Source organism: Sciurus carolinensis, chromosome 13 (assembly GCF_902686445.1).
Source record: "Sciurus carolinensis chromosome 13, mSciCar1.2, whole genome shotgun sequence".
Taxonomy (NCBI): domain Eukaryota; kingdom Metazoa; phylum Chordata; class Mammalia; order Rodentia; family Sciuridae; genus Sciurus; species Sciurus carolinensis.
Genome location: NC_062225.1, coordinates 48,146,135 through 48,162,762, shown reverse-complemented (window position 1 = coordinate 48,162,762; position 16,628 = coordinate 48,146,135). Strand labels below are relative to the sequence as shown.

The 16,628-nt window shown below is 34.6% G+C and overlaps 1 protein-coding gene across 6 annotated transcripts in view; it reads right to left on the bottom strand.

Moving 5' to 3' along the window:
- Positions 1–16,628, bottom strand: part of Clhc1 (clathrin heavy chain linker domain containing 1) — a 40,449-nt gene that overhangs the window by 17,899 nt on the left and 5,922 nt on the right. For 4 of the 6 annotated variants that reach the window (XM_047522515.1, XM_047522512.1, XM_047522514.1 and 1 more), the window contains 7 exons: positions 15,662–15,919; positions 11,486–11,673; positions 6,854–6,987; positions 4,918–5,119; positions 4,694–4,806; positions 4,240–4,333; positions 2,231–2,337 (listed from right to left, as the gene is read on the bottom strand). In XM_047522515.1, coding sequence (XP_047378471.1) covers positions 2,231–2,337; positions 4,240–4,333; positions 4,694–4,806; positions 4,918–5,119; positions 6,854–6,987; positions 11,486–11,673; positions 15,662–15,838 — 1,015 coding nt within the window. In that variant the 5' untranslated portion in view covers positions 15,839–15,919. Of the gene's footprint in view, positions 1–2,230; positions 2,338–4,239; positions 4,334–4,693; positions 4,807–4,917; positions 5,120–6,853; positions 6,988–11,485; positions 11,674–15,661; positions 15,920–16,628 lie in introns of those variants that run through there. The other 2 variants (XM_047522516.1, XM_047522517.1) reach the window with 2 other exon arrangements.

The following is a 16,628-nucleotide window of genomic DNA, read 5'->3' as shown; positions in this document are numbered from 1 at the left end:
AATCCCAATCCCAACAGGCTTTTTTGTAGAAATTGAAGAGTTGATTTTAAAATGTATATAGAAATACAAATGACCTAGAACAGTCAGATCAAATTTGATAAAGAACAAAGTTTGAAGTCAGTCACTCTTCAACTTTAAGATTTCTAAAGTCACATACAAGACAGTATAGTATTCATATCAAGAAATAGATTCATGAAACAGAATAGACCTACACACATATGGACAGCTGATTTTAAACAAAGGCAAAAAGGCAAGTCAGTGGAGAAAGTCTCTTTAATAAACTGTTCTAGGTATAGCAGCATGTGCCTATAATCCCATTTGCTTAGGAGGTTGAGGCAAAAGGATCATGAGTTGGAAGCCACCCTGGGTAACAAGACCCCATCTCAAAAAACAAAACAGATCCAGGCATGGTGGACACCTGTAATCCTAGTGGCTCAGGAGCCTGAGACAAGAGGATCACAAGTTCAAAACCAGCCTCAGCTAAAGTGAGGCACTAAGTTACTCAGTGAGATCCTGTCTCTAAATAAAATACAAAATAGGGCTAGGGATGTGGCTCAGTGGTTGAGTGCCCCTGAGTTCAACCCCCAGTAGCATCCCCCCCAAAAAGAAAATCAGAGGGGGGAATTTTGAGGGAGGGAGGAATAAGAAGAAAGGGAGGGAGGGAGGACTAAATAAATAAATCTACAGTCCTGGAACAACTAGATAGCCATAAGCAAAAAGTAAGCTTTATATATCATGCCATAACAAAAACTTCCTCAAAATGAATCATAGGCCTAAATGTAAACTTAAAACTACAGAATTATGGATTTGGTAGATATTTCTTAGTTATTAACACTAAAATCATGATCCATAAAAGAAAATTTGACAAATTGAATTTTAACAAAATAAAAAACTTACACCTAGAAAGATACTGTTAAGAGAATGAAAAGAGAGAAAATACTGGCAAATCATATATCTAATAATGGTTTATATTCATTCAATGAAAAACTACTCATCCATAAAAAAGAACAAACTACTGAAAGACCCAATAACATGAATTTCAAAATAATTATGCTTGAGTACAAGTTGTCAGTCAAAAAACAGTACCTAGTCGGGTTCTGCAGCACACACCTATAATCCCAGCAGTTTGGGAGGCTGAGGCAGAAGAACTGCGAGTTTAAAGCCAGCCTCAGCAACTTAGCAAGGTTCTATGTAATTTAGCAAGACCCTGTCTCTGAATAAAATATAAAAATGGGCTAGGGATGTGGCTCAGGGGTTAAACACCCCTGGGTTCAATTAACAGTGCCAAAAAACCCAAAACAAACAAACAAAACACCCAGTATCTATTATATGGTTCCATTTATAAAAAATTATAGAAAATGGAAACTAATGTGTGGTGACTGAAAGCAGTCTAGTGATTTTATTACCTAGGGCTTGGGGGAAGAAAGGTTGTGGCGAGAGATGATTAGGGAAGGAGTAATGGAAAAGAAGGATTTCTAAGGGGCATGAGGGATCTTTTGGGTGACATCACACATGTATACATATGTCAAAACTTACCAAATTGTGTACTTTAAATATATACAACTTGTTGTATGTATGTCAATTTACACAAGAAAGTTGTTTTTAAAAAGGATGTGCCTACTGGGCACAGAGGTGCATGACTGTAATCCCGCTACTTAGAAGGCAAGCAGGAGAATCACAAGTTCAAAGACAGTCTTGGCAACCTAGTGAAACCTTTCTCAAAATAAAAAATAAAAAACACAGAGAATATCCCTGGGTTCAATCCCGAGTATCACCAAAAAAAAAAAGAGAATATGGAGTAAATCTGACAAAATATTAACATTCATTAAATCTTTTTTTTTTAACTTTTTAAATAATATTCTTAGTTGTAGATGGACCCAATACCCTTATTTAATTTATTTTTATGTGGTGCTGAGGATCAAACTCAGTGCCTCACATGTGCTAGGCAAGTGCTCTACCACTAACCTACAACCCCAGCCCAACATTTATTAAATTCTGGTAGTGAGCACATGAGTGTTAATACATTTCTCCATATTTTCTATATACTTGCAATATACCATAATTTAATTTAGAAAAACTGTCCAGAGTCCTTAATTTAACAGTAAATGATAGAGACAGGGCTGGAGCCTAGATCTGATCTCTAGTCTCTCAGTTTAATATTCTTTCTATTCTATCAAGAAAAAAAAGTATAATTTACACACATATATAAGGTTCAGAGAGACATACTTACCCTTAAATTTATCCACTGAACCCATATTTTGAAGAATCCTTCTAGGACTGTTTGCTGCAAAATAAGCTGCCTTTTCATATTCACCAAGTGAGATTAATTCATTGAACCTATAGCCATCACATTTTGTAATGGTACACAAAAAAAGTAAGAAAACTGGTTAGAAATATCTAATATGAACTATATATAGTAGCATAATATAGAAAAACAAAAAATAGTTCTAATGAACTATAACTAGATTTATTTACATAGAGGATGTTCATTCAATTCTCTAATATTCTGGGGGTGTTCTGTTTTGTCTCATAAAACAAAGTTGACTTTGAACTTGATCCTATACACATTCCCATAGTACTTAAAGGGAGTAAGAGAAAATGGAAAGAACTTAAAGATGATGATGATGATGATGATTTTGGTACCAAGGATTGAACTCAGGGATGCTTAACAACTGAGTCACATTCCCAACCCTTTTTAAAAATTTTTTATTTTGAGACAGGGTCTCACTAGGTTGCTTACAGTCTTGCTAAATTGCTAAAGCTGGCTTCAAACCTGTGATCCTCCTGACTCCACCTCCAGAGTCCTGGGATTACAGGTGTGCACCACCACACCCAGGAAATTTAAACTGAATTTACAATGAGCTCAGAAGTTTTTCCTCATATCTCCATATGCAAAAGGGCATCAGTGGAAAGAAGGGCAATCTGTTTAGAAGCTCAGGCTAGGTAAATATTAATTGAATGTAGAGATAGCCAAAATGAAAATCAAGAGTTGTCCTGGGTATTCAGAAGCCTATGTTCCTCTATTGGGCATCTGACTCCCAATTAAATGTTAAACTAATACAAGGAGGAGAAATAATAGTTAAGATAGCTTAAGCTGGGCTAGGGTTGTGGCTCAGTGGTAGAGCATTGGGTTCAATCCTCAGTACCACATATAAATAAATGAATAAAATAAAGTCCATCAAAAACTTTAAAAATATATATTAAAAATAGTTAGCTTAAGCCTCTACTCCTCTTATAGCAAAAGGTCTTCAAATCAGTCCTTATCTCATAATTAATAAAACGATGACTACAATGAATCAAAAAAAAAAAAAAAAAAAAAAAAACCCATGACAATCAGGGTTTACACAGTGTTGCAAGTGAAAGCAGAACTCCAAGGGAAATGAACCATCAAAGCAACATTAAGTAAAATACATAAAACTTTCAATCTCAGCAAGGATTTTTCTCTCATATCAAAGTTGATAGACTCAGAAAAGCACCATACTGTATAAGGAAACAACATAGGCTTTGGTGCCCCCACTCCAAATTATCTTTTTTAAAGTAATTTGTTTTTGTTTTAATATTTTTTTTAGTTGTCAATGGATTTTCTATTTTATTTATTTATACGTGGTGCTGAGTATCAAACGCAGGGCCTCACACATGCCAGGCAAGTGCTCTACCACTGAGTCACAACTCCAGCCCCTAAATTATCTTTATCCACTTCTTTGTACCATAACAAGCAAATCAACAGGTAAAAAACTATTTAACATTTGGACTAGGAATATTTACATGTTCATTACATTTTGGCCTCAGAGCCTACGAATGAACTTTCAAAGAGTAGTCTCAGATTTCTATACCTCTATTAAATACAATATTTAATATTGGGGAGAAATAAGCCATCTTAATATGTTATAGAATAGAAATGAGAAAAAAAAAAACTGAACTGGCTAGGATAATCTGAATCAAAAAGAAATTCTCAAAATTCTTTAAGACCAATAAGTTGATGGCTAGGGAATACAAGAAAAATATAAATAAAATTTATACCAACACTACAATCCTCTTAACTCCTCTGAAAAGTCTGCTATAAGCTTGTTTTTTTCCACAAAGAATCTATGAAAAAATGAAATTCTAGTCTAGTTTATGTTCTAAATTTTCAACTAGAATTTCAAAGATACAAAAGCTAGAGACTACAGCTCATCAAGATTAAATAATGGTAAACATGGTCACTTAAATGTGAGAAATCAAAGTTTTTAAAATATTTGCCTTTCAATATAGTAGAGTATAACATCAGCATTTTTTGTCCTGCCTGGATCATCTTCAAGCAGTTCTTCAACAAAGCCTTGGTCACCTGTAAATACTAAAAGGACCACCACAGCTATTTAAGGTTATTTATCAATAAAAAATAATAAACATACATTTAATACCAACAATTATTGCTTTGGTTTCAAACAGCACCAACCTTCCTAAACTGAGTGGCATCCCTGTCCCTTTCCTCGTTATTTTTGGGTACATTTTAAGGATTCCCTCTTTGGCTCATAATTATCTGTCACTTGCTGAAACTCATAAGGTGTCAGAGAACTAGCAGAGGTAAGTATATTTTTGCTTTCTTTAAACTCAATCTAGGGAAGTCTCATGAATGGCTTTTTTTAAGCTAAGGCTTTCTAGGAGAAAAATATCTTCTATTACTTGTGCTAATTAAAAAACGTAGATAAGTTACCATGTAAATCTTTGGTTTTCTGAATTTCTTCCACGAAGTCTTGAAATGAGGTGCTCATATCAGATTTTACCCATGAAGTAAGTGCATATGAAATAATTTGCAGTCTTTGATGACTATAAAAATAAAACGTCAACAATATACTAAGCCTAAAACCGAATGGTGGAATATTAGAATAAACAAAATCTTAAATTTAAACTTTAAAAATATATAATCAACTTTCATACCGAAACTGTAATTTTTCATTCAGATTTTCAGCTATATCTCGCCGTTTTAATAACACAATCATTTCCTCATCAAAATCAGCCATCCTTTGAATTGGTACATATTTTACCAACATAGCTTGCTTAATTTCTCTGTATTTATCTTCAAGGTGTTTCCTGTATTTCCTGAGAGCAACTAGATTGACAGAATCTTGGAGAGTCATGCCTATGAGAAGAGGAAATAAATCAAACAGGCCAAGCAATTTGTGGGACTATTGTGCTCAGTGTCTTAGCAAAATAGATCAGATTATTCCAATGCTAAGAAATAATTCAGAAATGGTAGCATGTACCTACTGCTTCTGACATAAGCAGAATTAGTGAAAAATTGCAAAAGGCTAGCAGTTTTAAACATCACCATTGAAGACCCAATTAAAATTGCTTGTTCTGAGAACACACAAACCTTAACATCTGCAATTTTTTTAATGACCTCATTATGGCCTAAAAGTCCCTAAATATCACCAAGAGTTTCTACCTAATGACTGAGGATTTAATCAACAGATTCCATTTCCCATTATTCTACAAGTTAACCCCAGGATAATCACTTTATTTTTTCCAACATAAAACTTACAAATGCCTGCCAAAACTCTAGTTGTCTCTTCCTCTCATGCTATCCCTGAATTCATTATTCCTAATACAAACACTTCAAATGACCTCCTTTTTCATCTGGGCCAAATGATAACTTTATGATATACCTCAAAATTCCCCTCCTCCAGAACCCCTCTAAATTAACCCTACTGGATTTTAATCATTTCCTTGTCCTATATCTTCTCATCTGTCAATTTGTCAGTTATTCTATACTTAATCATATGTATCTTATTTGAAGTTTGCTAGTCAAAAATTTATATTTGAAACTGAATTTAGACAAAAAAATAGAAAAGAGAATTTAGTCTTTATTTCCACAAAATACAAAATGGTCATTCAAAGTTAGTTAAAATCCTTTAGTATAGAGTAGCTTACTACTTCAAGGAAGAGCTTCTTCCATTCAAACCAAATGTGGCATCCTATAATTTCTACTTATTGATTCTACCAACAAAATATATTTTAAGTTTTGAATATCATTAATTATTTTCAAAGTCTTTTTTTTCTCCAGGATAAATATTTGCAACTACTCTATACATTCACCATAGAAACCTCTCCAACTCCTAGTGAATTCCAGGATACACTCCAATTTCTTAAAATATAGCAGCAGTATTATACTAAGTGGAACCAGTGAATACAGACATAAACACAAATAAGATTGACCAAACAATATCCTACAGTTTTTCCATATATTATACCAGTGGTTCTGAAATTTTAGAATACGTTATAATATGCCAGGAGCAGTGGCACATACCTGTAATTCCAGCCGCTCGGGAGGCTGAGGCAGGAAGAGTTCAAAGCCAGTCTCAGCAAAAGCAAGGTGCTAAACAACTCAGTGAGACCCTCTCTAAATAAAATATAAAGTAGGGCTGAGGCTGGGGCTCAGTGGTTGAGTGCCCTTAGTTCAATTCCTGGTACCCACCCCGCCACAAAAAAAGAATACATCATAATAACCAGATCTGGATAAAACATGACTGCTAGACTTAATCACTGGGTTTCTAACTTATTAAGTCTGCAGTGAGGCCCAAGAATTTACATTTCTAACCAGTTTCCAGGTGATGCTGATACTGACACAAGAACCATACTTTGAGTCACTGCCTTATACTCATATAACCCTGACAGACTGGAATACTTAAAATGTTTTAGAGTTGTTTAGAGCTTTCTATTTTCAATGAATCTGCCTGGAACCCTGACTAAAGTTGTTTGTACAACATACAACTGATAGACACAAACATGTCAGTAAGTTTATAAAATTTGTGTAATAGGTAATAACTGGAAATAGTTGGGATTTCTCTCAAACATTTTAAACAAAATACATTACCTGGAATAGGTTTTGAAGGATCTTTGGAGAAAATATAGTATTTTGCTTCTTTTGTGTCATACTCTGCTTTAAGCTGTCTCATTTGATCTATTTGCAGTTGAATCTTCAAGGAATTATTTTCAATAATCCTAATTCTAAAAAACAGAAATTCTTATGTTTCTTTCAATTAATTTAATTCTTGAATCATAAGATTTAAAATAAGACAGGTTAAATCATTATTTTATTTTGGCTAATAATCACTTTGAACCATTATGATTAGGTAGAAAATCAGAAAAACATGCTGTGAAAAAGTTAACTAATCTCACAAATGAGGAAAAATTTTCTTTCAGAGTTTCAATAAAATCTAATCTAATACTGGCTATGATTATTAACCCTAATAGAAACTCGTAAGTATTAAACATATTCTGGTCACAAAACACCATCTATTTCTTTTAGTAATTTAAATATCTTTTTTTTTTTTTTTAAGTCTGCACATGTTCAGGGCAGACACAATTTTTTTTAAAATTTTTATTTATTTTACCTTATTTTACTTATATGTGGTACTGAGAATCAAACCCAGTGCCTCACACATGCTGGGCAAGCACTCTACCACTGAGCCACAACCCCAGCCCTAAATATTATTTTTGTAAATAATTGTTTTGGTTTCCTCTGGCTACTGTAAAAATTACTACAAATTTGGTGACTTAACAGAAACTTACTCTTTCACCATTCTGGAGGGCAGGTCCAAAATCAGTATCACTATCCGCAAAATCAAAGTATTTTGAGGGCCATGCTTCCTCTAGAAGCTCTAAGAGAGAATCTGTTCCTTGCCTCTTCCAGCCTCTGGGAGCTGCAAGAATTCCATAGCTGCAAAGCTTCAATTTCTGCCTTCATGTCAGATTGCTTGTTCCTATGCCTCCCACTTCTAAGAACACTTCTTAATATCTAGGGTTTTCTGAATAATCTCCCTATTTCAAAAGCCTTAATTTATTCACATCTGCAAAAACCCTGTTTCCAAACAATGATAAACATGTACAGACTCCAGCAATTAGGACCTGATGTCTATAAGGGTCATTATTCAATCTACTGCAGAAATTTTGGTATTAAAGCTAGAGGAAGGATACACTTCCCTGAGGTAAAACTGAGCACATTCAGAAATGGGGATAGATAGTGCTGAGCATGGTGGTTCATGCCTGTAATCCCAGAGTCTTAGGAAGCTGAGGCAGGAGGCTTTCAAGTTCAAAATCAGCCTAAGCAACTTATCGAGACCCTCTCTCAAAATAAAAAGGGCTGGGGATGTGGCTCTGTGGTTAAGCACACCTGGGTTTAATCTCTAGTACTCCAAGGAAAACAAAAGAAAAAAGGAAAGAAATGAAACTTATTCTACTTCTTAGTTTAACAAGTAGCTAAACTTAGTTTAAGAAGTAACTTAGGTCTCCACATGTACTAGGCAAGCACTCTACCACTGAGCTACATCCCTAGCCTGTTTTGGTTTTGCTTTACTTTTTGAGACAGGATCTTGCTACAGTGCCCAGGCTGGCTAGAATCTGAGATCCTCCTACTTCAGCCTAATTACAAATTTCTATTAAGGATGATTTGAGGTTTATTTCCTAGCTTTGATGGCCCAGGGGGAAAAATAACAGACTAAAATAAGTTAGACACGGTTGTAGGAAAATTAAGCAAGAGGAACATGCCAAGATCTTGGGACCACTGTAATGGGGATCTGCAGTAAGAAAGACTAGTCTCAATTCCTATTATAGTTTGGCAAGTGGGAATTCATAATCAAGAAGCTGGGGCAAGGGCGTGGGTCAGTGGAAAGAAAATAACTAAGAGGAAACATCAGAAATAAGGGAAGGGGGCTGGGGCTGTAATTCAGTGGTAGAGCACATACCTCACACATGTGAGATACTGGGTTCCATTTTTGGCACCACATAAAAATAAAGATATGTCCATCTACAACTAAAAAAAAATATATATACATATATATGTATGTATATGTGTTTATATATATAAAAAGAAGTAGTAAGGGAAGACTCTGGATAAGACCCAACAGGATTGCTGAAGGCAGGCCAGCAAGGCTCCACTATCCCCCACATGATGAGACATGGAGTTTAGTCAGACATTGAGGATGATCAGGTATAGGGTTGGGGATTCTGCTAAACCAATCGGATAGGATTCTTGCTGTAACTATACAGTGTTTAGGTGAATATGGAAGTCTAAAAGTCAAGTCTATTTGAAAAAGAGTTCAGGGAAGCCAGAGAAAGAATATTTGTCAATATAAAAATGTCATTTTTTCCTTTTTTTCTTTCTTTTTTGCTAATTAAAACCCAGTTTTTCAGATAACTGCTGTCCACTTCTGTTTATTATACAGAATCCTCGGTAAGTACAGATGGCTCAGAGTAAAAACCAAGTATTTATGAAAAAGGGATCGTGGAAATAAAATTTATTTGGCTTTATTCCAAATAAATTTATGCTTGTGGAAGAAAGCTACATTAAAAATAAACAGACATTCAGAAGAATTTAGAGCAGGAACTCACACAGATACTAGTATATGACTGTTCATAGTGGAATAGCCAAAGGTGAAAACAACCTAAGAATCCATCAATAGATGAATAGATACACAAAATATAATATATATATATATTTGAATATTATTTGATCAGAAAATAATGACATTCCAAATCATGCTACCACATGGATGAGAAAGCATCTAAGTGTTGCTTCTTTCTATGTTACTTTTATGGTCTATTTTTTTACAACTTCAAGATGATGAATCTAGTTGAGTATTTCTTAGCGTTTATCACACTTGGGTTTCTTGAACCTGTGAACTGGTATCCTTCACCAGTTCTAGAAAATTCTCAATCATTATCTCCTCAAATATTATTTCTGTCCTGTAGTCTTTTCTTTTAGAGCTAAAATTAGACATAATAATATGACCTATCTTCCACATCTTTTAATAGTTCAATTGGGAAATAGTTCAGATACTTTAAAATTCACCCTTATAAAGAGTATAATTCAGTGAATTTTAATATATTCACAATTGTACAACCATCACCACTATTTAATGCCAGAAGGTATCATCATCCAAAAAAATAATCCCTCTACCCATCAGAAGTGTGCTGAGCAGAAAGCAATTTTCCATCGAGTCCCCAGCATGAAGCAGTTGACCTGTGTGGTTCACTCTACGGGAGTGGAGCCTTTTATCACTCCAGCTTTGTGGGGAGGGCTTCCCAGTGGGCTATACCCCTTGGGCAGATCCTAGGTTTTGTCTTCTATCACATATTGCATAGTAAAAATGGAAACATGGTCACAAGTTTTAATAAATGTTCTCAGGGCCAAAGCATTTTCAGTGCTCTGCTTTATCTTTTTATTTTCTGTTAGATTTTTGCCCTGATAATCTCTTACTATTTCATCAGCTTTCTGATGCTTCTGGAAAGATTTCTGTTTAGCTTACAAGCTGGGTATAGTGGTGCATGTCTGTAATTCCAGCAATGCAGGAGGTTGAGGCAAGAGGACCACAAATTTGAAACATGACCCAAAGCAACTTAGCAAGATCCTGTCTCAAATCAAAAAATTAAAAGGGCTGGGATGGGATGGGCATGGTGGCACATGCCTGTAATCCCAGCATCTCAGGAGGCTGAGGCATGAGGATTGTGAGTTCAAAGTCAACCTTAGCAAAAGCGAGGTGCTAAGCAACTCAGTGAGATTCTATCTCTAAATAAAATACAAAATAGGGCTGGGGATATGGTTCAGTGGTTGAGTGCCCATGAGTTCAATCCCTTGTATCAAAAAATAAAAATAAAAAAAATAAAATTAAAAAAGAAAAAGGAAAAAAGGACTGGGATGTAGCTCAGTGGCAAAGTCCCCCTGGATTCAATTCCCAGTATTTAAAAAAAAAATTATAAAAGCTTGGTGTGGTGGCACACACCTGTAATCCCAACTACTCAGGGAGCTTAAGCAGAAAGATTGCAATTGGAAGGCCAATCTGGGCAACTTAGTGAGAGCCTTTCTCAAAATAAAAATAAAAAGAGCTGGGAAGGTAGCTAGCTCAGTGATAGAATGCTTGCCTTTACATGCATGAGGCCCTGAGTTCGATCCCCAATACTGAAAATTTTTTTAAAAAGACAGATTCAGAGCAATGTCTATTCCAACATCTAGCTACTCATATTACCAGAAAGGTCAAACTTTGCATAATTCTTAAGTTGATTTGAAATTGTCTATAAAAACATTTTTATCAATTATTTGCCAAATTTAATACTATAAATATAAAATTACCCAACAAAAGTATTTTCTCCTCTATAGTAGGTTACGTACTTTTGTGCCTCACAGGATTAAGTGCTCTAATTCAGAAATAATCATAAAATTGTATTATCAAATTTTCTGTGCAAGAAATTACCTAGAGAATCATTTTATGCATCCTTCATTTTGATACCACAATGTACCTCTGGTCATTATAAAGTTCTCAAACAAAATTAATATTTTTACTTCAAATGTAAAAAATATAATTAATAGAAAAGGACAGCATAAAAACCTAACTTTTAAAATTAAAATGAAATTTAAAAAAACTAAGAACCACTCATTAAAGTTACATTGGCTATCTATTATAATCAATAAACAAGTATAACCTTTTGGGCTAGCTACTAATATACTCACTTTGCTTCAAGTTGGATAATTCTTCTCTGGTAATATACCAAAGATGTGGGCTCTGCTGCCAAAACTTTAAGTTTTCCATGAAGAAAAAACGCAGTTCTTCGGTCTTTCTTTAGTGTCTCAATAAAGGTATCATATTCTTTTTTGATTGAAGTAAGAATGGATTTGTATGCAGTGACATAGTCTATTACCTGAAATATGATTTTTCTGCCTATGGTACTGAAATTTTTTTCTAGAATACTACAGATCAAAATTCTTGTGAATAGCCTTATATATTATTTCTTAAATGAAACATGATTAACAATTAGAAATCTAAAAATTTTACAGAAAGCTCATACATGATTGGGCACTTTAAGACAATATTTATTGAATATATATGCTCCTTGTGGATCATTACAGTAGATATTATGATCTTAAGTATGAAAGAGGGGGAAAAAGACTATTTCTGTTCTACTTGTTATAAATACAAACCATATTATGCCAGTTAAATCTAATACCCAGGTTAAAATTTCCCAATTCTAAATCTCTCTCTCTTTTTTTTTTTTTGCAGTGCTGGGGATTGAACCCATGGCCCTGTGCTTGCAAGGCAAGCACTCTACAAATGGAGCTACATCATCCCCAGTCCCCAATCCTAAATCTCTTACTCACATATCTTCTCTTAGTCCCTTCATTTAGATTTTAAAATCTTGAATTCCCTTCACCTTTGTATTTCTAATTTATCAGTTCCTCCTGGCTAATCAATACTCTGAATTCATAATGCCTTTCTATTCTCAAGGTGTCAATTCAACTTTAAAAACCCCTCATCACTATATATTCATGGTTTCTAATGGTATTAAAGAATATCTCAGGAAAGATAACTGAAGAAAATAACAAAAGAAAAAGAAAGAGTATGGCTGGGTGTGGTGGTGCATGCCTGTAATCCCAGTAGCTAGGGAGGCTGAGATAGGAGGATCTTGAGTTCAAAGCCAGCCTCAGCAAAAGCAAGGCGCGAAGCAGCACAGTGAGACCCTGTATCTAAATAAAATACAAAATAGGGCTGGGGATGTGGCTCAGTGGTCAAGTGCCCCTGAGTTCAATCCCTGGTACTCCCCCGCTGACCACCACCAACAAAAAGGTTTCCACTGAACCCAAGAAAACCACAACTGCATAGTTGTGGTACAGGAATTCCTTGGTACAGGAATCTGAGGGAGAAAAATAATGGCATTCATTTTGCCTCTGTTCCAACATATGGATCTGAACTATTTGTTCAACATGCTACCAGGAACACAAAATTCTAGACATTTTCTGGAGTTCAGTTACCTCCCTAAGACACCCATTTCTATGGAAACTCACTCTTCTGGTTTTTGTCTTGTTTACCAGATCTTTAATTCACTCTACATCTACCTCCAATTCTTAATATATGAGTCTCAGGCCCTTTGCTTTGATTCAGGCATAATTCTCCAAGTCAAATCATTTTAAACATAATTTGGTATTTGTTCTCCAGTTCCAAGAACCTGAGATGCACGTTGACACTTTTATCTTCTGTCCAATCAGATCCTTCCAAGAGAGAAAGAATTGGGGGAGGCAATCAAATCATTCAAAACAAATCATTAATAATCAAATGTACTGGAATAATGTGAAAAATGAAAGAGAAGCTAAGAAAAAAGTTTCTTTTCTGCTAAAAGTATCAAATGATTTCTATTTCAGAATTGCCTCTCAGTCTTGAAAACAGATTCTTTATAACATATAAGTAAATGTACAATTTATAATTATAGAAGGTGTAAACAATCTAGATGGAAATCTTGAAGAACAGAAAGAAAAGGAGCATGAACTACAGATATGGTGTTTTTTACTTAATCCCATCTGCTTTTCTAAGAATTAAATTTACCACCAGGTATGATGGTGTACACCTGTAATTCTAACAACCTTGGAAGCTGAGGAAGGAGGATCACAAGTTCAAGGCCAGCCTCAGCAATTTAAAGAGGCCCTAAGTAACTTAAGAGACCCTGTCTCAAAATAAAAAATAAAAAGGACTGGGGATGTGGTTAAGTAGTTAAAACCTCCTGGGTTCAATCCCCAATATCCCACCCCCCAAAAAAGAAGAAGAATTACATTTACCAACACCAACTCCAAAATGATTACACTTTAACTATACTAACTTAGAACACTGCTCTTTAGATAAGAAAAATTCTGATAAAGTGTTAGCATTTGGGTGTGCAAAGATAAGTAGGTCACACAACTTTTCTTTGCTGATTTCACCAAATAGTTTCAGCATGACTTACATTTATGAAACCTATTCAAGGTAATACCTTTATTTAAAACACTGACTCAATACATTTCTTAATCACTAACTAAAAGACCAACAGCAATGATCATAACACATAGAATGAAGATAACCTTAACCAGTTCTAAAAGAGAGATTTTCTAGATGATTTAAAGGGAAGAAAAGAAAAAACTCTATACTCTTATACATATGTATCAATTTTCTTCACTTTTCTGTAAAGTGAGGCACTAAGTTGTTGTTTACAGGAGAAATAATTGACTCATAGTGTATTAACATTTAAAAATTAAGTAAAATACTGAGTTCCTATTTTGCCTGTAGCTATTTTACCTAGAGACCAATAGTTCATTGAAGCTTAAAGTGAGCATTTCCTCTAAATAAAAAGGAAAGGATGCTAATTTTACTTATTATCAGGGCATCTTCCAAAGGAGGTTTAAAAATTTTTTAAAAAGCCAGACAAAAAATTAGGATCCATGTACAAGTTGTAATTGTTTATAATGAAAAACAATTATTTCTAAAATCTCAAGGACCTAAATTAAATGTTAAAGTCATAACATTTTCTAATCTAACCTCTATTACTTCCAGTGTTAAGCCCAGTCAAATCTCTAGCTCATGCTTATCAAGACCATTAACTATAAGAGGTATCATGTTTTTTATATTGTCTTTTATTTGTTTGTTTGTTTGCCTATTTATTTAGAGTCAGGGTGCTGTTATCAAGGATGGCCTCAAATTCCTGACCTCATGGGATTCTCCAGCCTCAGTCTCCTAAGTAACTGAGACTACATGTATGCCATGCCAGGCTCAGAAGGTCTCAATTTAATATGCTACATCAAATTTAAACCAACATTTAACGATACCACAAACAAACCCCAAACAACAAGGAACTAGTAAGCTCTTGATTAAAACCCAATTCTTCCATCATTCCTCCACTCCTTGGCCTACACCCAAAGGACTTAAAATCAGCACACTACAGTGACACAGCCACATGCATGTTTAGCAGCTCAATTCACAATAGCTAAATTGTGGAACCAACCTAGATGCCTTTCAATAGATGAATGGATAAAGAAACTGTGGTATATATACATAATGGAATATTACTCAGTCTTAAAGAAGAATAAAATTATAGCATTTGCAGGTAAATGGATGGAGTTGGAGAATATCATGCTAAGTGAGATAAGCCAATCCCAAAAAACCAAAGGCCAAATGTTTTCTCTGATAAGTGGATGCTGATACATAATGGGGGCGGGGGGTGTAAGGGAAGAATGGAGGTACTTTGGATTGTATAGAGCAGAATGAGGGGAGAGAAAGGGAGATGGAGTGGGAAAGATGGTGGAATGAGACAGACATTATTACCTTATATACATGTATGACTGCATGAATGGTGTGATTCTACATAGTATACAACCAGAGAAATGAAGAGTTGTACTTCATTTGTGTATAATGAATCGAAAAGCATTTTGCTGTCATGTATAACTAAATAGAACAAATTAAAAAAACCCAATTCCTAAGAAATTAGATGATGCCTTCAGAAAGAGATCAAAATGATTATAAGAAGACAGGGCCAACTGTTGATCAAAAACAACCTGCTGGGCTGGGGATATAGCTAAGTTGGTAGAGTGCTTGCCTTGCATGCACAAGGTCCTGGGTTCAATCCCCAGTACCGCAAAAAAAAAAAAAAAAAAAAAAAAAAAAAAAAAAAAAAACCTGCTGACTTAAAATAGCTACACCATTCATTAACAGGTAATGTAAATTCAGTATTGCATTTTCCTCATTCATTCCTTTCTGACAAACTAGACGAACTTATAAAAACTGAAAAAAAACAATGAAGTCAAACAAACAGCAGTATTTTTAAGGTAGTTGTCAAGATAGGACATTTCTAGTCTCATGAAAACTTCATTGCCTTAAGAGCATTATGATACCTTATTAAAAACATTTCGGTATATGATGTAATATTCATCAGCAGGTCCTTCCTCATTACAGCCCACTTTTTCAATTTCAGTAATTATGTATCTTTGCATACATTCCAAAAATTCCTTGTCACTTCTACTAATGATAGGAGGAAGAACTGCATGTTTATTTATTTCTTGGACGGACATAAGTCACAGTTTGCACACTTAGTCACCAAAGAAAAGTGAAATCTTGATCTGCTTTTGCAACAAAGTCAAAACTTTGATAACCTGAAAGAAAAAAAGACCATTGATTAATCTAAAGGCTTAAAAATTATAAACTGAATATAAATCTAAAAAATCATATATTTATTTCAGAAAAAAATTCCCATGGATTTGTCTCTTAATAAAAATATTTTGATCTATAAATTAAAAAGTTTATGCTAGAGGGTAGAATGTAGTTCAGTGGTAGAGTGCTTGCTACCATGTGCAAGGCCCTGGGTTTGACCAGCAGCGCACACACACACTCAAAGGTCTATGCTGTTCTAGGCCATGTAGTTATCTCTGGGATAGAAGTACCAAATACTAGTTCATTAGGAGCTCTTCCTTTATTAGCCACACACAATTCCTCTCATATAATAAATGTTTTCTAATATTAACTCAACACTTTTTTTACTTAATTAAAATTTTTTGCAGTACTGAGATTGAACTCAGAGCCTTGCACATGCTAGACAAGTGCTCTACCACTGAGCTATATTCCAGCTCCTCTTATTTATTCTCATATCACATTTGAATAATCATAAGGATACCATAAGTGGCTAGAAATCATTAGAACTCACACACTTTTTAACAGAAGGTTTAAAACTTTGTTTCATGTGGAAAAACTAGTAAGTCTCTTGATGACACAAACAAGGTCAGATACTCCTCTACCCCAGTGCCTACCTGGCCCAGTCACAGTCATCCAGCATATAGTACATATGAATAATTAGTTTTTATAATA